This window comes from Orycteropus afer, unplaced genomic scaffold (assembly GCF_000298275.1).
Source record: "Orycteropus afer afer isolate SDZICR_OR568_19922 unplaced genomic scaffold, OryAfe1.0 scaffold00025, whole genome shotgun sequence".
Taxonomy (NCBI): domain Eukaryota; kingdom Metazoa; phylum Chordata; class Mammalia; order Tubulidentata; family Orycteropodidae; genus Orycteropus; species Orycteropus afer.
In genome coordinates, this window is record NW_006921612.1 from 4,639,268 (window position 1) to 4,664,116 (window position 24,849).

General features: G+C 39.2%; 1 protein-coding gene across 1 annotated transcript in view; it reads left to right on the plus strand.

Annotated features, from left to right (window-relative positions):
* The first annotated feature begins 280 nt into the window (after window positions 1-280).
* The window catches only part of PDIA6 (protein disulfide isomerase family A member 6), a 40,439-nt gene continuing 15,870 nt past the window's right edge, over window positions 281-24,849 (plus strand). The window contains exons 1-6 of the mRNA XM_007935092.2: window positions 281-302; window positions 7,486-7,627; window positions 13,956-14,013; window positions 14,657-14,783; window positions 22,217-22,323; window positions 23,652-23,782. Of these exons, the coding sequence (XP_007933283.1) occupies window positions 284-302; window positions 7,486-7,627; window positions 13,956-14,013; window positions 14,657-14,783; window positions 22,217-22,323; window positions 23,652-23,782 (584 nt within the window). The 5' untranslated portion in view covers window positions 281-283. The remainder of the gene's footprint in view (window positions 303-7,485; window positions 7,628-13,955; window positions 14,014-14,656; window positions 14,784-22,216; window positions 22,324-23,651; window positions 23,783-24,849) is intronic.

A 24,849-nucleotide genomic window follows, 5' to 3' on the forward strand; every position in this document is an offset into this window, starting at 1 on the left:
TCCCTCCCACCGCGACTTTCCACCTCCCCCAGAAAAAAACCAAACCCGTAACCTCTACCCGGCTACCTCCCATTGGCTATGCATACGAACGAAGTCTACTTGGACCAATGAGCTGCGGCCACGGCTTGGCGAGCGCCTTCCGGCCCGCCTCCTGGCCGGGGGCCTGCCCGGCTGCCTACCTAGCGTGAGCTGAGGGCGGGGACTTAGGGGCGGCGGGGGCGCGGCAGTAGCAGAACTGTAGCTGTGGCAGAGAGGGACTGGACGGTGGCCCGGGGTGCTCAGCATGGCTTGCCTAGTGCTCGGTAAGCGAGGGATGTGGTGGCATGTGCTGTCTCCGTGGGACAGCGAGAAACGGCGAGGGGGGCCTCCTGGTCCCAGAGGGGTGGTGTCCGGGGAGGCCTCTAACTCCCACCCAGCGGGCCTCGAGTCGGGAGAAGCGAGGAGTGGCGGGGGCCTAGCCTGAGGTGCCCGGGAAGCGGAAGGGAAGCACTTCAGCCTATTCTGGCGCTCCAGAGACGTGAGCTTCTTTTCCCCGGCCAGTCTCCGGGTGGGTGCATTGCTTCGGCCAAGCCCACATTAAAGTGTATTCTTCCGGCCCAAACCACGCGGGAGGGATCTCGGCTTTGTGTCCTGGTTGGGGACTGTAGGGGAAGTACCGTGGGAAGGGACGAGGGGGCTGCCCTTGACCAAGTTTCCCCTGTGAGGCTTTTCAGTCGGAGGGAGCAGGTTTCTTTTGCCGCAACTTGTGGTGGCTGGGAGTCGTGGCGAGCGTTGAGAAGGTGTGGGCTTCCGCAGACCAAACCTGGAGGGAGTGTGGGAGTGTTTGGGGAGGAGACCGTTGTACTCTACTGGGAGCTCGCACCCCGTTGGCCCTTAAATCCCTTTCCCTAAACTCGGCAGTGTTTTAGGGCGCGTGAGGGAATCTGGAGGCGCGGAAGGGGCGCACTCGGACCCATTCCCACTTGGAAATAAGGCACACCCGGGGGCACAGTTTTTGGTTTGTGTGCGGGGTGGTGAACCCCTTGTGAAGAGCTGGCGTCGGAGCGGTCCTGTCGTGAGCAGTTATCATGTATTGTGGGTGGGGAGAAAGTAGCCAAGTCAAGGAGCTGCTTTTGGACCGTTGAGACCAGCTAATGGCTTAATTTATGGGAAAGGTTCATCTGGGTTACATCCTGCTCCGCGGGTGTTTGAGTTTAAACCAAAAGGGAGGACTGTGTTCTCAAACTCTGAGTGTGTGTGCTGGAGAGTAACGTGCTCTCCTGACACCAACTTGTTTCTACCACCTGTCTTGTGTCGTTCCTACTACATTTAGGAAAAACTGATATACTAGAACTCAGTTCTGAAATAAGACAGTTCCGTTAGAAAGGGACACAATACCAGTGCCTTCTAAAAGCTGGTCTTGAGATGTAAGAGTACTTTAAATGTGATCGAACTTTTTCAAAACGTAATTGAGCCTAGACTTTCATGAATTGGGTAAAATGTCTGTTTCGGGGTCGCTATGAGTCTGGATCAACACCAGTGGCAATGGCAGTGGAAAGACTAGGGTGAGCGAAAGTTGAGGGCTTGCGGTTACCTTGGCCATATCTAAGACACTGTAACAGTTGTTGACAACACAATATAAATCGTCGTGACCGCCTGAGTTTGAATCTCAGCCTCTCTACTCCCCCATTTACTTGCTGTCTGACCCGGAACAAGTCCCTTTCCATTTGTGCCAGTGCTTTTTCGTCAGTAAAATAAGGTTGATTATAGTACTCCATAGGGTTATTCTGAGGATTAATGAGTTAATACCTGCCAAAAGAAATGTTTAGCGGAGAGTAAAAAAGACATAAATGTTTTCTGTAGGAGCTCTGGTAGCATAGTAGCTAAAGCACTTGACTGCTAACCAGAGGGCTGGCGGTTCAAACCCACCAGCCACTCTTCGGAAGGAAGGTTGGGCAATCCTACTTCCGTAATGATACTGCCTCGGAAACCCAAGGAGGGGTCGCTATGAGTCGGGGCGACTCGATGGCACATAACAACAACAATAGGGAGAATAGATGAAGGGATAAGATTTTAGTGTCAGTTTAGTTTTCCTTTGAGTGAGTGGGTTCCAGAAGAGTCTGAGATTCTGTTAACTCATTATTTTAATAAATGTAGTTGCTTTTTCTGGAACCATCTTGGATTCTAGATAATGCTTTGGGGCCATATACTTTAGCTACCAGGTGTGGGTGGCACAGAGATGTTACTGATGTGAATTTATAACATCCTTTAATACTATGGCAAAACCATCTGCTCACAGAGATTTTAGACACTCAGCTGTTCCAGTTTCCCATTGGTGCTCATTATCAGTGAGTGGAATGGTGATGTGAATTTTAGAAACCTAACATTATTGGTCTGTTGAACTACTTTGTCATTTTAAAATAGCTCAGGGTTTTTTGTTTTAGGAACTTGGGGCAGGGGAAATTCTTGACTACTTTTATACTATCAAAATTTAATACATCTTCTGTTTGTTCATTCTGGTTGATTCCATTGTGCTAGGTTTTAATGCCTTTAAAGGATTTTAGGTCTCAAACTTTTTATCAAGACATTTTCATTGATTAGCCACTTACGTGTAGGGTACTCTGTTGAGTACTAGGCAGAATTAACAAATTAACAAAAATCCATTACCATTACTTTAAAAAAAAAAAAAACCTACCCGAGCCTGTCTTTTCCTGAGTATCAGTGATCTTAACCATCTTAGTATAGAAAGGAATAAAATATTCTGAATAAAATATTATGATCCGTCTTGGAGGCGTACATTCTTTATTACTGTTCCTGTTTGGCAAGAGAAGGGAAAGTACCTATTGACTCTTTATTCCATTGGTTAGAAATTTGGGTTGCATACCTTGTTCTATCACTTTCTGATTATATGACCTTGAGAAAGTTACTCATTCTGTAAAATGACTATGATGATGTATACCACATAGAATTATTTAATGTGTCAATAATATAGAATACTTAGAACAATGCATGGTATATAGTAAATATTATATATAAATATTAGCTATTTTTGTTACTATTATGTTTTGCTGGGGGAAGAAAAAGCCCACAAAAAAAGGTAATAATGCCATTTTCTCGAGGTTAGTTGAACATATATATCAAAATGTTAGCCATATTTCTTGATCTTCCCTTGTAAGAATTTCTCTTAAGGAAATAATCGTATTCATTGGAGAGTGGGTAGGGGGGCACAAAAGCATAGTACTTCCCAGCATTGGATTGTTTCTAGTGAAAAACCAGAAACAATCAAAATGTCCATCAACAGTACGATTCAGCCACTAATTAGGGTGTAATAAGTAATCCATAGTTACTTAAGTGGGAAATGTCTGTAACTTAATGGAAAAAAAAAAAAAGATTATAAAAGAGTATATGTGTATATATATATATATATATATATATATATATATATATAGTAGGGTCTCATTTATATATATAACCTAAAATTTTAGTCCTCTGTATGTGGTTAAAAGGGCCTCTGGTGGCATAGTGCCTAAGGCATTTGACTGCTAACCAGAAGGCTGGCAGTTCAAACCTACCAGCCACTCCTCAGAAGGAAGATTGGGCAACCTACTTCCATAGAGATAAAATACACTCACTGCTGTCAAATCGGATTCGACTCATAGAGACCCCTCCTTGGGCGTCCGAGGGGGTTAGCAGTCAAATGCCTTAGGCACTGTACCACCACCTAGGAAACCCAAGGAGGGGTCTCTGTGAGTCGGAACTGACTCAGTGGCAGTGAGTTTGGTTTTTTGGTTTGGTATATGCATAAAAGAAGCTCTGGTGGCGTAGTTGGTAAGACATTTGGCTGCTAACTCAGAAGGTTGGCAGGTCAAATCCACCAGCTGCTCCAAGGAAGGCTCGCTATGAGTCAGAATCGACTTGATGGCAGTGACTTTGGTTTGATTTGGTGTATGTGCATAGAGAGAGGCTAGTAACACTTTTCACGAAAATATTAATTGCTCGTTCTGGTGGGACTGTTGATGGCTTTTCTTCTTTTGCTTTTTTCCTCTTTTGAAATGTTCACAATGAGTTCAATGTATTAAATTAGTATCAGTACATACTAGTTTTACCAAAAAAGGTAAACCTTATAAGTAGTAATCTCCATGGAGGTTTACTGAAGGCCAGTTTACTTTCAGACTTATTTATAGTTAGAACTGTTTCTGCTTGTGTTCTTGATTTTCTTGCTTTGATAAACATGTCACACTCTACTTAACGTTTCCTGCAGCAATGAAAAGAGCAGGCCTGTCTAATAGAAATATAATGCAAATTATGTGTAATTTAAAATTTTTAGCCACTACATTTAAAAAGATTAAAATAACCAGTAAAATTAATTTTAATATGTATTTATATATCTAATATTTCATATTTATTTGTAGATCTAATACACATAGCCAGTATATCCAATATATTACCCTATCAACATGTTTCTATCAATATAGAAAACATTTATAAGTTTTTTTATTATTTTTATTCCCCCCTTACAATTCTTGGGATTTCAATATCCTTTTTATACTTTTAGTTCATCTAGCTGAGTGTGGCTAGTGCCTACCCTATTGTGCAGCACACTTAAAGAGGGCAGCCCCCCCTTCAGTTAATCTTAACCTCCATCCGCACTGTTTCCCACCTCTTGACACCTCTTGTCAGAAGGCTTACTCCTCCACTGTAGTCCCTCCCCCTCCTGATTCTGGGCATTTTGTTTGATCAGTTATTCCCTGTACTTCTAGTCTTTCTGTCTCTGAACATTTCTTCCTTTCATGCTTGGGTCACTCCTGTCTTTAAAAAGAAACCTTTCTTCTGCCTCACATTTGCTTGTTCTTTCCTGCACTTTATAATGAAACTTGTTTAAACAGTTATCTTTATAGTTCTCTCCAGCTTGCTCCTGCCATCTCTCTTCAGTCCAGTGCAAACTGGCTGGTTTTTATTTTCACTACACTATTACTGCCTCTCACCCATGACCTCTTTGTTGTTAAATCTAATAGCAGTTTTAGTCTTCTATGTTACTTCCCCAGTTACCGCACCATAAACCAAAAACTAAACTCACTGCCATAGAGTTGGTTCTGACTCATAGTGGCACCTTTCAGGTTTTCGAGGTAGTAAATCTTTACAGAAGCAGGTTGCCCAGTCTTCCTTCCACAGAGTGGCTGGTGGGTTTGAACCACCAGCCTTCTGGTTAACAGTCAAATGCCTTAGGCACTGTGCTGCCAGAGCCCCTTTTTGGTTTTTACCTCCCCATAGTAATCATTAAACTGTTGCCCATTTCATCTTTCCCTTTGTTTATGTGACAACCACTCTTCTGATTTTAGTTTTCCCAAGTTGCCCTTCATGTGGCAGCAGAACAGTCTTTCTAGAAAGCATATTTGATCATCCCTCCTGCGTGAATAACCCTATAGTGGCTTCACATCACTTAAAGTCCACAGTTTTATTTCATAAGTTTCTAGAACATTAATTAGCAGTATCTATAATTCAAATGGAATATTGTTGAATAATGCAATTGTTCATGACATAGCATGAACAATTTTATTTTGAGCACTTAAAAGCCAATGGTTTAATGTGAAAAGTTTAGAAATAGGAATCAGAAAGCTGGTCGGCCACTGATTTAAAAAAAAACAGTTCCTCTTGAGTTGATTCCAACTCTTGGTGACCCCGTGTGTTTCAGAGTAGAACTGCCCCATATAGCGTTTCCATGACAGCGCCTTTTCAGAAGCACATCTCCAGGCTTTTCTTCCAAGGTGCCTTTGGGTGAGTTCAGCTCAACCACCTTTCAGTTAGTAGCAAAGTGCTTAACTGTTTGCTAGACCACTTGATCTCTTCCTGCCTTTGTTTATTCATTTGTAAAATGGGAATAATTCTAGCTTCCTAGTAGTGATACTGTGACAAACCAAGTATTGTAATGTACTTGAAATTGCTGTATAAGGTGGAGGTTTTGGCAGTAGGACTGTTAACATTGGTGTATACTCCTTCCAGAAGAAATCTGTCATTGAATTATTTTTTAAAGCTCCATTTGAAATCTTCTAAATTCTGTTTATGAAATGAACATACAAAAATCTATCTAAGCTGACATATACACACATATAACCTTAGAGGACAGGCCAGTGTCACCTATTAAGAGAAAGGTATTATGTGATCATGTCCTCATTTTTTTTTTTTTTTTATTAGGATTTGGGTGAAGATTTACAGAGTAAATTCACTTTTCATACAGCAGTTCACATATACTTTGTCTCATGTCATTGACCAAAATTTACAATGCAGCAGCTCCCCTCCCACTTCCTCCCCATAGTTACCTCCTCCCATTGTCCATCCCTTCATACTCTTCTGCACCCTGAGCTATCTCCCCGTGCATAAGCAGCCCTTCCTTCTCCCATGATTGTTCTCTCCAGGGCGTGTGTCTACTTGCATGTTCTCATCTTTTAAGATACTAAAAGATAGAAATAGTCAGAAATTTCTTTAACACGATAAAATACATCTCAGCTATGGCATTGTAGCTAAGGTATTTGACAGCTAACCAGAAGGTTGGCGGTTCAAAGCCACCAGCCACTCTGTGGAAGGAAGATTGGGCAACCTGCTTCTGTAAAGATTTACCACCTTGGAAACCTGAAAGGGGCCACTATGAGTTGGAATCAACTCTATGGCAGTGAGTTTAGTTTTTGGTTTCTGGGGAAGTAACACAGAAGACTAAAAACTGCTATTAGATTTAACAACACTGCTACGAACTATTAAGTCACAAGTATCGTGAGGGGGATTTAAATCAAGCCAACTATAAATATATATGTAGAAGGCTTACGGTTCAAATCCACCAGCCACTCCTCGGAAGGAAAGTTGGGCATTCTACTTTGTAGTGATACCGCATTGGAAACCCAAGGAGGGGTTGCTATGAGTTGGATCCGACTCAACGGCAATGAGTTTGGTGTTTTTGGTTTTCAACTTAAAAGGTAGCATTATTATGCATATGGGAACATATATCTGTTAAAGTCAAGAGGAAGCCAAGAATATATTTTTATTTTCCCTTCAAAAAAGTATTAAAATGAAGGCGTATGCTAATAATACTGCAACTAAATTAACAGCAGGAATAAATACTGTGTTGATCCCACAGCTAGATGTAACCTCCCAATTTTTCAGTGTTGTCACTCATAAAATGTCAAGAAATAATACTTACCCCTTAGAGTTGTGAAAAATAAAGATATTAATACATGTGAAGCACTTAAGAACAGTACTTAAATCTTTTTGCTTTAAAAGCTCTGGAAATGACAGTAGGCACTGTCTGCCCTCTTCTTACTCACTGCTATACCAGTGGGAGTGAAACTCCAGGGGCTATAACAGAGATGGAACATTCTGAGGAGTTTGGAATACAGCTGGCCCAGGCCATCCTGTGTGAGGGCCTTGGCCATTTGAAGAGGCCTGTGTGGGTTGCCCAGCGTTTCCTGTCAGAGCATTAACCTGCTATTAATGGTGTGCTTTGTGTTGTTATTCCAGGTCTGGTGAGCTGTACCTTCTTTCTGGCAGTGAGTGGTCTGTATTCCTCTAGTGATGATGTAATCGAATTAACTCCATCAAATTTCAACCGAGAAGTTATTCAAAGTGATAGTTTGTGGCTTGTAGAATTCTATGCTCCGTGGTAAGTGTTATAAAATAGTTGTAGATTATTTATGATACTTCATAAATTTAATATAGAAAAAAATACCATATAAAAATTGGATTTTATTCAGTCATCTAGTGTATCTAGCTTACTGCTTGTTTAAAAGACATTGAAGAGAGGAAAATAGGAAACTATAAAATGTCTATTTAAGAGTCTGATAAAAGCCATGGAGATTGAGTCAGTAAAAAATGTGATAGAGGTATGTAATTGTTGCAAGAAAGAAAAAAGGAACAAAACACTTCATGATGGTAAGGAGATACATGCTTATGATGAGGTAAGTAGAATGAGGATGGAAGGGAAAGTGATTTTCTAAGAAAGACTCTTGGGACAATGAAAATGGAAGAACCAGTGATTGACTCCATTCTGTTTATTGAAGAGGATTGTTTCCTGAAGCATGGAATTAGGAAAAATCTGATTTCATTTAAAAATTCTCCTCTTGGCTCATAAGAATAATTCATCACTGGAAAAACCATTGAAATTAATAGTACAGAATTATTCTAATTCTAAAAAGTCTGAGGGAATGATTATATAGGAACCTTAAGAGGCGGTGAGTTTATGTTAATGAGGGAGGAACAACTCAGAAAAAAAGGGAGAGAATGGTTGTACGTGTAATCTGTGTCACAGAATTGTACATATAGAAGCAGTTGAAGTATGTTTTGCTGTGTATATTAACAACAACAACAAAAAAAAGTCTACTTTTTGGTCACCACACAGTTCATCTTCACAGATACATACATACATACGTACGTACGTATATATATATATATATATATATACACACACACATATATAAAAACCATACCAAACTCACTGCCGTCAATTTGGATCCAACTCATAGCAATCCCTCCTTGGGTTTCCAAAGCAATATCACTATGGAAGTAGATTGCCTAATCTTGCTTCCAAGGAGTGGTTGGTGGGTTTGAACCACAAGCCCACTTATATATTATATATATATATGTATATTTATAGTTGACTTGATTAATCCCCCTCACAATACTTGTGATTTAATAGTTTGTAGCAGTGATAGTCTCACATACATTTTGCATCATTTTCATTGATTTGTTGTTTCTATTTGTTTGTTATTGTTTACATTAAATGTTTAATTACAAAAACAGTGCAGTAATGTATTTTGACTATATCCAGTGAAACCTGGGGAGCTGGAACTTGATGAGACTGCCCTGCTTTTCCAGGTCTTACAAGTTTTCTGCCTTTGACAGAATACAGTCTTACCATATTTTTATCACTTATCTTAATGGAAACTGTGAGTTTTCCTTCTAAAACAGGTTTCTGCACTACACATGTTCCTGATTTTATAGGTTTTAATATATACCACTCTTTTGTATTGCCATTGTCACTTTGATCCCGTATAGATAATTCTTAAAAGTGCTTAATCCTCAAGGCAGGCATTTTTTTACTAGTTAAGGTAAACTATTGTTTGGTTTTAAGACTTCAGGGGATATTTTTGTTACAAGCTTTAAAGATTATCTCAGGGCATTAGTTTCAGGGTTCATCCAGCCTCCATGGCTCCACAAGTCTAGAGTCCATGAGCATTTGAAATCCTGTTCTGCATTTTGCCCATTTTGATCAGGATTCTTCCAGAGAATAAAAGTTGTCCTTTTAAATGTGAGCAGTGCCTTACAAAGCTGAAGTAGGAGTATTAAATGAAATTTTTAAAGGAACATGAATGGATATATTTTAGGATATGCTAGATAAGTTTCTCCTTTATTACCTTAATTTTTTTCTGTGGAATGCCATGAAACTCAATTTTGGAAACTCAACACCAGTCCTTAAGGAATATTTCACTTAATGTTAAGTATAGCAAAAGTTTTAAAGCGAAGTAATAAAGATTTGTGATTCACACAGAAAAGAATAGCTGTATGATTGAGGTGAAAACTCTCTGCTTTAAAAGTTTATGTTGCCACATTGTGAAACTTCATTTTAATATCTTGCTATTTTTAAAAAGACTCGTGATTGTTTTTTATACATTAAATCCAGAGGATAATTCCATGTGGGTTAGCTCATTTGTATTAGTAAATACACAAATAGTAATTGAACAAACTGTTAAGTGTTGTTTTTACAAGTTTGACTTTTTAACATGTTTTGACTGTTTTTATCTGGTGGCATAGTGCTTAAGGCATTTGACTGCTAACCAGAAGGCTGGTGGTTCAAACGTACCAGCCACTCCTCGGAAAGAAGATTGGGCGATCTACTTCCATAGAGATACTACCTCAGGAACCCAAGTAGGGGTCACTGTGAGTCAAATCGACTCAACGGCAGTCAGTTTTTTTGAGTATGACATAAATTATTTATCTCGTTTCTGAGAGCTAAGATACGGGAGAATGTACCTTGTAAAACTAAACAAGCAGCACAATTAAGAAGGTAGGATCTGGATCATGTCATTAAAAATTATGAATGCACTGGCAGAGTTTTACTTCATGGTATTCTGGGTAAGAAAATGCCTTAACCTTTTAACCTCTTAACCTCTTTTTGTTCCTTGGACTCTTTTGGCAGCTTGGTGAAGGCTTTGGATCCATTTTAGGAATAAAGGTTTTACATATAAAATAAAACATAGGTTCACAAAGGAAGCCTAAAATACCAAAATATAGTTACCTATATATTAAAATAAATTGTGAAGAAGACATTTACTAAGACAGCAGCTACTGAGATATAGCTAAAATCAAAAAAAACAAACTCACTTCCATCGAGTGACCCCCTTTGGGTTTCTGAGGTGATAAATCTTTATGGAAGTAGATTGTCCAGTCTTCCTTCCATGGAGTGGCTATGGGGTTTGAACCACCAGCCTTCTGGTTAGCAGTCAAATGCCTTTAGGCACTACTCCACTGAACTCCTTTAAGATCCAGCAGCAGGTCTAACAATTACCATAATTTTGAAATAGTGATGATCATAAACAGTGTTTAAAGATAGATGCAACAACTATAGTGATAATATGAAAATAACTATGATTTTTAATCATGACAAAGTAGTAAATACTAATTAACTATGATAGGTTGTTTGCATTCATAATTGAAAGTTCTAAATTTCAGTTACAAGTTAGTGAAAATAGATTCCTTTCTCCCCCATCCAAGTTCATGGAAAACCCTCACCCTTAAATTTTAACCCACCAATTTCTGAGGTGAGATTCTATGGACCCTAGATGAAGAACCTCTTTGGTTAGAGGAGGTGGGCCAGATAACTCAATTTGTCTTTTGTCTTTGCTTCCTGAAAGATGTCGGGTGCCATCAACTCGTAGTGACCTATACAACAGAGTAGAACTGCGCTGTAGGGTTTGCTAGGTTGTAATCTTTACAGGAGCAGATCATCAGGTCTTTTCTTCCACGTAGCTGTTGGGTGGGTTCAGGCTGCCAGCCTTTAAGGTTAGCAGCCTAGCACTTAACTATTGTGCTCCGAGGGCTTCTTCCTAAAAAATAACTCTTGCAATTTTCTCGAACAATCAAGGTGTCTTTGTTTTTTAAGTTTGACTCTACCAGTTGCTCCTTGGTAGGAAGTTGTGGCAGTCAGCTTCCATAAAGATTTACAGTTTTTGAAACCCTAATAGAGCAGTTCTACTCTGTCCTATAGGGTCATTATGAGTGAGAATTGACTCTGCACAGTAGGAGTTTGTGGGTTTGTTTTCTAAAACAGCCAGGCAACAGACACTTAAACGTGCAAATGACCAGGCACCCCAAAGACCACATCTCCTCAGCCAACCTCAAGAAGGGAGGATGGTGTGATACAATTGCTCATGCATATACAATGAAGCCTAAGTCATGACTGTGCAATGAAACCAGTAAAATGCCCTGAGCAGGGAAGTAGTTGAACTGTCTGGATTGGCAAAGGCATGTACTTTTGGGAGGGTGGTGGCATCCTCTGAATCTCTTCTTTTGTATTCTTTCTTATTACAATACATATGTAATTTTAAGTATTAATATCTCAGGAGTTCTGTGAGCTGTTCCACAGAGGGGAAATGAGAGTCAGCAGGGACTGGCATCTATTTGTTGTTCAGTCTGAAGGACCTTGGGTGTTCTGACCCATCTTAGGGTGGCTGGGATTGGAGAAGGGGCCAGCAGGTCGCAAGTTAGGAACTAGGGACACGATGACCTGATCTTGGGCACCCAGGGATGAGATAGAGTACTGCAGGAGTGGCTGATGAGAAAGGTGAGGACTGGATCCACTTCTAGGTGGGAATTCATGCTGATCTTTACCACAAAGTTAACAATAGAGGTGGGATTTGTCCACTTTGCCCTTGCTTATAAGTGCAGAGGATATGCTGTATTTTTATTTATGTGTATTGATTTGTGTGTATTGATCTGTCTACACATTGACCAACATTCAAATGGAGGAGTACGTATTCTGATAGTCACTGATTTTAGTGTTTTCATACAATCCAAACCCAGCCCAACCCAACCCATTGCTGTTGAGTTGACGCTGACTCACAGCAATCCTACAGAGGGCAGAGTAGAACTGCCCCAAAGGGTTTCCAAGGCTGTAATCTTTATGGAAGCAGACTACCACATATCTTTCTCCCATGGAGTGTCTGGTCAGTTTGAATGCCAACCTTTCAGTTAGTAGCTGAGCACTTAACCACTGTTCCACTAGGACTCCTTCCTTTAATAGAATAAATTGAAATTAAAGAGGTGCAGAGCCCTGTAAAAATTTGACTCCTGGACTTCTAAGTATCTTGTCTTAAGCAACAAGACATACTACATGGGGTTGTTGGCCAGTTAAAGGAAATCCTATATGAAGAGTGCTCATCATGGTGCTAGCACATAGTATTTGCTTGTTAGTTCAGAGACTTAATTGAAAGGGAATTTATTTAAAGTACTTTTTCATATGTGATATATTTCACAGTAATTTTTAAAAATCCTAGTATGGAAGAGGAAAGCAGTGGTGGTTCAGTGGTGGAACTCTCCACTTCCAGTTGAGAGACTCAGGTTTAATTCCCAGCCAGTGCACCTCCTGTGCAGGCACCACTCAGTCTGTCAGTGGAGACTTGGATGTGAAAAGAAAGCTGGATAATGAATAAGGAAGACGAAGGGAGAGTTATGCTTTTGAGTTGTGGTGTTGGTGAAGAATACTGAAAATACCATGGACTTCCGTAAGAACAAACAAATCTGTCCTAGAACAAGTGCAGCTGGAATGCTACTTAGAAGAGAGAATGGCCAGACTTCATCTCATCTACTTCGGTCATGTTGTCAGAAGGGACCATTCCCTGTAGAAGGCTATCATGCTTGGTAGAATGGAGGGTCAGGGAAAAAGAAGAAGACCTTCAATAGATGATTGATACAGTGGCTGCAGTGATGGGCTCAGGTATAGCAAGATTGTGAGAATGGCACAGGACTGGGCAGTGTTTCATTCTGTTGTACATAGGGTCGCTGTCAGTCAGTGTGGACTCAACAGTACCTGAGAACAATGATGCTTAACAGATTTCCAGTGGAGCATCCAGACTAAGCCTGGCTAGGAAGAAAGGCCTGGTGGTCTACTTTAAAAAATCAGTCAGGGAAAACCTGAATCACCATAGTCTGATTTGCATCTGATCATGAGGTTGGCTTAGAATAGGGCAACATCTTGCTTGATTGTGCGTACTGTCTCCATGGTTGAGGACTGACTTGACAGCAGCTACCAATAATGGTACCTAAAAGATAAGTTATTTTTTTCTTCTATTTCTTTCTCTCTTTTTTGTCACCATCTCATGGTACCATGTGCTTTTCAACTTGTTAGACTTGCTAACTTAGGTCTATATGTGTGTTTTTAATTCCAGAAGCAGCCTCTGTTAGCTGAATGGTGTTGAAGTACAGGGGATCTAGACTAAATGCAGTACCTTAGCTATAAAATGGAAAGGTCGCACTACATCAGGGAATACTAAACCTTAATAGGTTGAAGAATCACTAGTAGAACTTACTAAAGTGCAGATTCCTGGACCCCTTCTCTAGGAACTCTGATTTCATAGGACCCACAAATCTGCATTTTGTCTAATCTTATAACTTGAGCCCCACATTGAAACACACTGGACCAGATAAGTTCTGATGGACCTGTTCAGGTATAGTGTTATGAATTGATAGTTTAAACTTGTTAAATATAATTGAGCAGTGAATTTGAAACTTCCTATTAGAATGATAAGAAAAATGATGATGGTAAAAGTCATAAATGGTGATTTTCTTAAGATCACTGATCATGTTTTGTTAGTCTTTATATTCTCTGCAAACCCACACCCACTTAAGAGATTATTTAATAGATTTTTTTTTTTTTTTTTAACTTTTGGGCATCAGAACTTCAACTATTGCCTTATTGTGTTTTTATCTCCTAAAAGGTGTGGCCACTGCCAAAAGTTAACACCAGAATGGAAGAAAGTAGCAACTGCATTAAAAGTAAGTTTCCAAAATACTCTGATTTACTCATATATGTTTAAATGCTAAGACAAATGGGTTTAATGTACAATAAGAAGCTAAATTGCATATTGAATATTGAGGCTCATAAGCCTTTTTTCAGTTGTCAAAATCAGAAAAAAAGAGGCTAATCGATATTATGGTTTTCTGTTTATTTTTATTATGTTCTCCATACATATGACAAAATGACTTAGTCATCCTTATTCTGGGAGTTGAAAAGCCCCCTCACTGGACTGTCTTACATTTCACCCATTATTCCATTTTAAGATTCTCTTTTTGTGATTTCCCAAACTAAAGTTCTCATTAACTATGTGTATTAACTTAAAACCAAACTAAACTTCCTGCCATTGAATTGCTTCCGACTCATAGTGACTCCCATTGGATTTCGAAGGCTGTAAATCTATGGAAGCAGATTGCCCAGTCTTTATGGAGTGGCTGGTGGGTTTGAACCAGGAACCTTTTGGTTATCAGCCAAATGCCTTAACCACTATACCACTAGAGCTCCTTGTGTTAACTTAACCTGCCCTTTATTAAATTATCTCTGAGTTTACATTAACCAGATGACGGGTTCTGTAGAATTACTGTAATTGAATGAAAAATAGCTATTTCATTAATATTTCCACAGGGAATTGTAAGAGTTGGTGCAGTTGATGCAGATAAACATCAGTCCCTAGGAGGTCAGTATGGTGTTCAGGGATTTCCTACCATCAAGATTTTTGGATCCAACAAAAACAGACCTGAAGATTATCAGGGTAAGAAGTTTTCTTCTCCATTCCCCTGGTTGGAATTGTAATTTGAGCAAGTAGGTAAAAAATAGGAGAGAACTTATAACTTGTTAGCTTTGTTAACCTGCAAGTTTCTCAACCTCTCTGTGTCTACATTTCGTCATGTATAAAATGATTTAGAGCACACCTGTCCCCTCTGAGTTGTTCTGAAGATTAAATGAAATATGTGTCATACAAGCGTAAGTTTTGTTAATGTTTACACCCACATAACCTTAGCAGTGACAGAGTACTAATGTTCTATGATTCCCTCTTGTCTTTCTCATTATAAATACTTGATATTTAATAAAGATTTACAAATATTTTCATGCTCTAATCTGTTCACTTTACTGAAGGAGGAGGGTCTAGCATATTGGCGTGGAAAAAGAAGACCCTCTAATCTGAAAATAATTTTAAATCATCTGTTGATATCGTTAAGGGGTATTTTGTCCATAATTCTTTACACCTTATAAGCATAGAGCATCTGAATATTAAAAGCTGTTATTTAGTTACCTACACTAATGATAATAAATACATACCATAAATTCTCCCTGTTTTGTATATAAGTAAATTGGGAATATCTGCTCTGAGTCACTGAGGTGTAATTGATAGAATTCTGGCTCCAGGCTCCCCAGACTAAATGTTATTTTGGTCACACTGTACTTTTATAAGATGCTCTGGTGGTGCAGTGGTTAAGGCATTTGGCTACTAACCAAAAGGTCAGTGGTTTGAACCCACCAACCACTCCATGGAAGAAAGATGAGGCAGTCTACCTCTGTAAAGATTTATAGCCTTGGAAGGTCAATGGAGACTGTTAGGCCGAAGCAAACCCAAGCCACCAACATTTCAGTTAGCAGCTTCCTCCAGATGTCAGGCCCTGATGAGACAGCCTGATAGGACAACCAAAGTGACAGAACCCGCACAGACTAGAAAGTCCCATGCAGTGACAAACTTCCTCTTGTGAAGCCCCTCATGCTAATTAAGTATAGACCCATGCTAACAGCTAATTGGACCCCACCATTTCCTTAGTGTCCCCACTTAGACTTAGTCTCCACAAGACTATAAACCGTACCCTCCCCAGCCAGGCGGTGCGACTTCTCGGGCCCCTCTCAGGGACCCGTGAACCTCGCCCGGGCCCCTCTCAGGGACCCATAAACCTCACCCGGAAACTCAGGATAAAAACTTCTCTTTAACCTCACTTTTGTGCGTCCTCTTCTTACCGTGGCCTTACAGGGACCACTGTGAGTCAGAATTCAGTCGATAGCAGTGAGTTTGGTTGGTTCTTTTTATAGACTAACCTTGTTATTTAAGATATCCCAAACAGATCATTGTATTGAAGATCAGAATTGCTGGGTTGGGCTAAATCCATGCTTCTAATTAAAATAGTGGACATAATATATTTAAAGTGTAAATTCTGTCTAATTTGATTATTTTTTAATGCATTTTATTGAATTATAACTTATATACAATGAAATACACAAAACGAAAGTGACATGGGTCAATGCATTTTTTTTTTTTTTTTTGCAGTGTTCCCTCCCACCCCTGGCAACCAACAAAGAAAGTTTCCCTCTGTATATAAACCTTTCCTTGACCCTCCACAACAACAAACTAATACTATATCTATCCTTCTGTGATTGACTTATTTCACTCAGCATAATGTCCTCTAAGTTCATCCATATTATGTGGTGTTTTGCAGACTCTACATTATTCTTTAGTTCTGCATAGCATTCCATTGTGTGTATGTACCATAGTTTGATTATCCACTCTTCCCGCTGATGGGCACGTAGGGTTGGTTCCATCTTTTTGCTATTGTAAATAGTGCTGTGATGAACGTGAGCTTGGATGTATCTGTTCCTATCTTGGCTCTCACCTCTCTAGGATCTATACCTAGTAATGAGATTGCTGGGTTAATTTGATCAGTTTTTTAAAGAAGATTTTGTTACATGGGACCTTCAAGTTACTGAACTTAGAGTCTAGTAACTTGGTTTTTGCTATATGTGAGAAGTACAAGTTTGCAGGGAGGGGAATCAGCATCATAGTGAAACAGTTACTATATTAATCTGTACTGGTGTCTTGCCTTGTATCTAGCAGTTGGAAAAAACTCGGGAAAGGGAAAGGAGTACAGAATCGATATTGTGGGAATATTGGCCTGTGCTTAACTGCTGGGTTCACCACACTCTTGCTTTGTAACAAAATACTTAGTCTTTCAGAATTTGTTTCTTGTCTATATAATGGGGATATAATAACTTGTTTTAGACTACTAGAAGTTTCATTGAAATATCACACATAAAACATGAGACTAATGCATGGTAAATATCACTATATGTTGGTCTTCTCTAATTATTTTGTGTCAGAATACCTGGAGGTAAGGCCTTTGTTGTTGTTGGGTGCTGTTGACTAGATACTGACTCACTACAACCCCGTGTGACAGAATAGAACTGCCCCATAGGGTTTTCTTGGCTATAACTTTACGGTTCACCACGTCTTTCTCTTACAGAGCTGCTGGGTAGGTTTGAACCGCTACCCTTTTAGTTAGCTGCCAAACACTTAACTGTTGTGCTGCCAGATAAGGCCTTTGATACATCATTTTTTCTGTCCTTCCCAACTCTAAAGTTATATGAAATGTTTAATTTCATTTTTCTGAGTAAACATCTGCTTTTATGCTTTGAAATAATAATTTGTTATAGTTTTGCTGACTTGTAAAAATTGAATGTTTAGAACAGAAGTTGGCTTTGGCCCATTGTTTCTTTCTGAAAATAAATTTTTTTGGAAAACAACTATGCCTCTGTGCTTACATACTACCTATGTACGGCTGCTTTTTGACAGAGAAACTGGTCATTGCAACAGACAATATGGCCAGCAATGCTTAAAAATATTTACTATTTGGCTCTTTATAGACTTTGCTGAACCCTGGTCTAGGATGAGAAAAACTTTTCACAATTTTTTCCCAGTTTGTGGATGGCAGTCAGCATAAATCCAATCCCCCAAAATGTGGAGATTAATCAATTCCTACTTCTCAGTCATCTCCGACACCAGCCATCTACATGGCATTCCCTCTCTCTGACCCTAACATCCAGGACTAGATCAGAGCTCACAAGTGAAAAGGACACTGCTTCAGATTGCCAAATAGCTACATGCCATCTATAAACTCAGGAGTCTATACAAGAACTTCAGATCTGGCCACAGATTCCCACAACCCTTTAGGGTGCCAGCCATAAGCTCTGGGGCCTCCCATGGGCTCCCTTACTTTTACCTACTGGCTCCTACTACTCCTTTGGGTCCAATAATTAGATATTTATTATAGCAAAAGGAGACAAGTCAGGCTCATCATAAGGAAGAGATTCCGTGGCTCAGAAGGTGGAGACACCTGAAGTAGAGAAGAAGCAGTAGACTGCTTTTAAGTTGTGTCTTGCCCTGCCAAATAGGGACGTGAGATCCTGTCTCACCTTGTCTTTTCCTGCTGATTGGTACTGGTTGAACATAATCTTAGTGTTCTGTACTGCATTTTCTTTCTAATGTGAGGTCTGATATGTTCTTGAAAGTTTTTATCTTTTTCTGAACCATTTGACTAGAAAACTTTCATTTTTGAAAAAAGAAAGATGAAACTTTCTAAAGAGATCTTCTTAGAGTTCTGCCTTCGAACTCTGAAAATAGCCTTATGGTATATACATTTTCCCTTAACCCACCAGATGCCCCACAGGAGGAAAATGAGGCCGTCTAACTCTGTAAAGACTCACAGCCTTGGAAGCCCAGTTGGAGGTTGCTGTGAGTCTGAATCAACTCAGTGGCAGTGGATTGGGTTTTATACTTCTGTGTCAATTAATATCCACCTGACATTTTCTTGAGCATACAGGTTTTTTGGTTTTTTTTTTTTTTGCAATACTTTCAAAGCCTATCGTTGTTTTGCCTTGTTGAGTTTAAATACATGGGTTTGTTAATTATTTTATTAAGATTAAATTCAGCTACAGAACCTATGTTACTAGGCTGTATTAGCCTAATGACAGTGATTTAGGCCAGATGGAAGTTGATTTTTCTCTCACATTCAGTATGTCTGGAAGTTGGTCAGCAATCTGGACTCCTGTGTTGCTTAGCCATACATAAGTGTCTTCCATTTCCAAGTCCATCTCATTGTTCAAGTTCAGACTGTACCTACAATCATTGTGTCTTCATTTTAGCCATCAGGAAAGGGGAAATGAAGGAGGACACTTCTCAGAAGTTGCATTCACCTTTCTTCTAACACTTCTGTGTTCTGAAGTTACTCACATGCTTACCACTGGGTGCAAAAAAGGCTGGGACGTGTAGAATTTATTCATATAACCTTGAGCTTTGCTGAAAGGGTGTTTTCTTGCTCTGGGAGAAGGAAAAAAAAAATAGCTTGTGGATAGATGACAGGCAATCTCTGCTCCATTGCTTAGTTCTTCAGATTCTTCTTCCTGTGCCAGAAATTCAGTAGCTACAATAATGGTCATGTTTTTATTCTTTCATGGGCCTTTTGAAAAGGATTTGATTTCATAAGATACTTGGCAGCGTATACCATAGCCATTGAATCAATTCCGAGTCATGGTGACCCCATGTGTACAGAGTAAAATAGCTTCATAAGGTACTTATCAGCATTTAGATATTTAAACATTGTGCTCCTACATGGTTTTTTCTTTCTTCATTTGCATTGTCACTAAGGAAGAATTCATGGCTCATTCTCTCTTGTAGACTTCAAAATGTTTTACAGCTAATAAGCTCTTTAATGTATCCGATTGATTTTCTTTCTCTGTATTTCTCAAGACTTATTTTTTTGGGTGTGGAGGAGTGTCTGTCATTCATCTCATGGATGGAGATGGATATACTTCTTATTTAAAAGTTATTGTTCCTTTTTGTCTTCTCAATGAGCAGTATGATAAACCTAGTGACAATTTTAACATTTTGTTGTCAATTTCTTTGAATAGAGTATTTGCTTTTGCCCATGGTCTTTAGGGCAATGGATTGTCATTAAAAATTTTTTTGGTTGATTGACTTGCTTATAAGATTTGATTACTTAAAGATTTTGGTTGGAGAACCTCTCCAGTGGTGTGTGAGTCTTGAAGCAGCAGGACTGAAAAAGATCTCTACATTTATAAACCTGAAAGTAATTCTTAACATTCAGACAATCCACAGATACTTGAATTTCTTAAGTATAGGGAGTGCTGGCCCTGGGAAGGCAGAGTGAATGACTGGCTGGTTAAGCAGGGGGGAAAGGGGATGACCACTTACTAAGAGGAGTTGGACCATTCACAGATAGCTGACCAGAAGATTGGCGGTTCATACCCACCAGCCACTCCACAGAAGGAAGACTGGGCAATCTGCTTCCATAAAGATTTAATGCCTCGGAAACCCAAAGGGGGTTGCTATGAGTCGGAATCGACTCAGTGCAAGTGAGTTTGGTTCAGAGAACCTGACCAGAGGCTAATCTTTAGGATCAAGACTCAAAATCATGTTGTAGAACTATTGTGATGAGAAAATCACTGCCATTCCTGCTGTCTCACTGAGCACTGGGGAAGACCTTAGCCTGCCTTGCTAGATTTCTGACTTCTGAGTCTAAGTCTGGCATATTATTACATCTGACTGGAGGAGCCAGGTCTATCCTAGGTGGAAAGGGAAATGGGAATTTACGGTGGAAATAAGCTGTTTGAGGAAATCCCCTAAGGATAGCAACAATGTTTACAAGGATTGGCATCCAGAAAGCATGGTCAAATGTTAGCTACAGATGAGAGGGTTTTTCTTTTTCTTTATTTTAAGTGAGTGTGGGGAATAGATACTCTCATATGTGGCTGGTGGGAATGTAAATTATTGGTGAAGGGCAATTTTGTAATGTGTGTTAACACCTATTGAAGTAAAACACAGTGTCCTTTGTCCTACTAGTTCAGTTCATTTCTCGGAATACTTTTTGCAGATAGATTTGTAACTGGAAAAGGTATACACATATAGGGAATGATAGTTACTGAAACCTCAATTGTAATAAAAAGATTAGAAACAATATAGGTCAATTAAGGGACCTGTTTTAAATAAATTCCATGTAGTGGAATATCATGCAACCATTTGAAAGAAATGAAGCAATTTTCTCTGTGCTTTTTGATGATATCTAAGAATATTTTCATTTAAAAATTTTATTTCATACTTTATATTGTTTTATAACCTACTTTCTTTCATTCAGTATGTTGTGAATATCTTTGTATCGATAAATACACATGTTGTTGTTATGTGCCGTCAAATCGGACCCAACTCATAGCGACCCCTCCTTGGGTTTCCAAGGCAGTATAACTACGGAAGTAGATTGCCCCATCTTCCTTCTGAGGAGTGGCTGGTGGGTTTGAACCACCAGCCTTCTGGTTAGCAGTCAAGTGCCTTAGCCACTATGCTACCAGAGCTCCTAAATACACATACATATCTTTTTTAATGGCTCTATATATTCTTTTTAATTTAGTCAGTCTGTTGAAGGGCATTTTGGTTGTTTCCAATATTTTGTTATTCTAGACATGATATGGGATATTCTCTGATACACTCGACTACATTTAGTATAAAAATATATCCTTTTGTTCAGTAGCTTTGACAAACTATGTTTCCCTAGTATATAAAGTGAAGCCTTCTTAATTTTGTTTAGATCTCCACAGCCTTTAATATTTCATCCTAACCATCCCTCCCTCTAAAATTTTACTTCACCTTTTGAAATTCAGACTTTTTTTGTGTGACCCTCAAGACCAGTTAGTGCAGTAACCTAAGATCTTTCTAAAATACTTGAACCATTATGTCACCCCATTGTTCTGAAAAATCTTAAATAATTCCATGTGTCCTATGAGTTACCTTTAAACTCCTCAGCCTGACCCCTAAGTTCACTTACTTCTACTCCACTGTAACCTCCATATCTTACCGAAAAAGAGGCCTGGCTTGCTTTCCAGGTACTTGGCTTCAGAGGCACCTCATGTCCTACTTTTTCCACAAAGTCTTTTCTATCCACTATATCATAGAAATAGTTTTCCTTATTAGTTACTTTGTATTTAGAAAATTCCTTGTCTTTCTTAGTTGATAAAAAGCTTCTTGAATAGCTGTGTACATATCATACAGTAAGTAATCACTTGGTGAATTAGTCTCATTTTTCTTATTAGTAGGTGGTATCTACAGGTGAACAGGAAGTTTTTGTTTACACTAATATAAAACTGAAAGAGAGGAATTCATTGTCCAAGGGCAAAATATGTTCTGGGAAAAAAAATGCTCTATCTTAAATACACATGTATTGGTGATTGAATCTGTTTGAACATCAGGTGAAAATGACAGATAAATATGTAAAAGTGTAGGTCTTCAGATTGTGTCAAGTTAGGCAAATGTGCTAAAGGTGGGGATGAAGGCACAGGCCATCCCGTCATCACTCCATCTGACAGTCCTATGTTTTCCTGTAGGTGGCAGAACTGCCGAAGCCATTGTAGATGCTGCTGTCAGCGCTGCACGACAGATCGTAAAGGATCGCCTTGGGGGACGGAGTGGTGGATATAGTTCTGGAAAGCAAGTAAGGCTGCAGGATTTCAATTTTTAATGATTGGTATTTTTTAAGCCTGCATTTTTGTGAGTTTTTTTTTAACCTTTTACATTGAAAAATGATAGAGGTTGGGTCAGCTGACCCCAGAGGGAGTCAGTGCCATGCAGCCTGCTCATTTGGCTTCCTCTGAGTCAACACTTCATTGCCAGTCAGTCCCAGAGCATCTTGCCACAACTGCAGGCCATGAACCAGGCCCCCACATAAGTTTCCTAGGTCCAGGATGAAATAGAAGAGTTTGGACTGCAGGAGGAGATAAAGATCCAGGCCAAAAGAGCTGGGACCAGAGGATAGAACAGACATGAAATTTGAATAACTTTTTGGCCTTTATCTAGCAGTTGGCCCAAAATCCATAAAAATCCTACATAAATGGATAGGGAAAAAGAGGACAAGAAAAAAGTCCTGTCTCATGGATTGATATTTTAGATGCTCTTGCAGGAAATGTAAAGTTTAACCATGATGCATTTATATTCTTGTGAAAGGGCATTTGATTCTTTATGTATTGTGTGGGTGTGGGGGTTTGTGTGTGTATATCACAGCCCTTTATTCTTCTAGGGAACCAAGGAAAAGTAGCTTCCTTCTATAGATTGAGAGCTCATCCAACAAAAGGCAATAAAACAAATGCCTTTTATTTCAAGTTTGGACATTTGATGAACCCAGTTTGTTTATGTTTTCATTTATTTAAATCAAATCCCTGAGGCCTTTAGCCCAGGCAGCAGAAAGCAATATAACAATACTGTCTGCTTCTTAGATTTAGTGTTGAAGAAAATTCTTTGGGGGAAGAAACAAAGGATTAAATCTTAGTTTTAGCTTTCTTGAACGTTAGTGATTTTATTTATGAAAGACAGTAATTGTAGCCATGTATAACAACCTAGGATAAAGCAACAACTATGCTTGGATCTGAAATGGAACAGTGTTATTAAGGTGGTTCTTTGAGCCCCAATAAGGTTTCTCTTAAAAATAGCAGGGGATAGACTTGAGGCACATGGATGTATATTGTACTTTATGTATTGGTCTTGATTGAAAGTAGATTGTTTACCATGCAAAAATGATAATAATAAGGAATGCCCCAATTTGAATAGAACAGTTTTTACTTGGAGAAAAATTCTAAAACCTCTTTAACATGTAGATATGATTAATGTTTTATATACATTTACATACGTATACATATATATATGTACACACACACACATATATATATGTACACATATATACACACACACACACACACATTTATTATTGAAATAGTGTTCTTTTTGACCAAATTGTAATTTAAGGTTATGCATATACTTATATGACAGGGCAGAAGTGACAGTTCAAGTAAGAAAGATGTGATTGAACTGACGGATGATACCTTTGATAAAAATGTTCTTGATAGTGAAGATGTTTGGATGGTTGAATTTTATGCTCCTTGGTGTGGGCACTGCAAAAAGTAAGTGTTGTTTTTTTTTTTTTTTTTTTTTGAGTTGTCTTCTAAGTCAGAGAACTTTTAGTGCATTCATTTGTTTCATTTTGAAAGAGCTGAACTACATAATAGATAACCTCCAAGATTTCCTCCAGAAAAACTGCCTCTAAGTTAAACATTAGCCTCAGTGCCTAGAGTTCCTTCTGTCATACTAAATTAACAAGGGAATAATATCCAGATTTGGGGGAAATAATGAAGAATTAGAAAGCAAAAATGAAGGATAGTATCATAAATATGTAAATTTACACACAATAGTTTCCAGGTGTGTCTTATCTGTATTGAACAAAAAGCTACACAAATTAAAGTATATTTACTGTTCTGGTAGCACAGTGCCTAAGGCATTTGACTGCTAACCAAAAAGTTGGCAGTTCAAACCCACCAGCCATTCCGCATAAGCAAGACTGGGCAATCTACTTCTATAAAGATTTACTTCTGGTGAGTTCTGGCAAGATGGTGGACTAGGCAGAAGGATTGCACAGACCCTCTTCAACAAAGAAAAGGGAAACCAATTAACATAGACACAGAAGATAATCGTGGATCCCTGAGCCTTGAAGGGAAGGATACAGAATTGGACTAAACCCCAATTAACAGAAGAATTTGCATGAAAATACCAAAAAAAGGAGACATACGGAGCTGCGGTCTGACAGCGAACAGAGTGACCCTGACAGTACAGTCGGCTCGGAGATCCCCGACTGGTGGTAGGACCTAAGAATTAACCTAAAAATCACGCGGCTAGCCAGGGACTGCGTGGACTGTGCACCGTGGCTAGGGAACAAGCAGAGAAGGTGAAGAGAAGGGTGGGCTGAACTGTGAACTTTTGCCGGTCCGGAGGGCACCGCCATTTTGTAGGTTTAAAAAGCGGCTTGACTATTTTTAAAGAGACAGCTCTCTTGCATATTCCTGTGGTGGTAGGACCTAAGAATTAACCTAAAAATCACCCAGCTAGCCAGGGACTGCATGGACTGTGCACAGAGGCTGGGGAACAAACAGAGAAGGTGAAGAGAAAGGTGGGCTGAGCTGTGGACTTTTGCCGG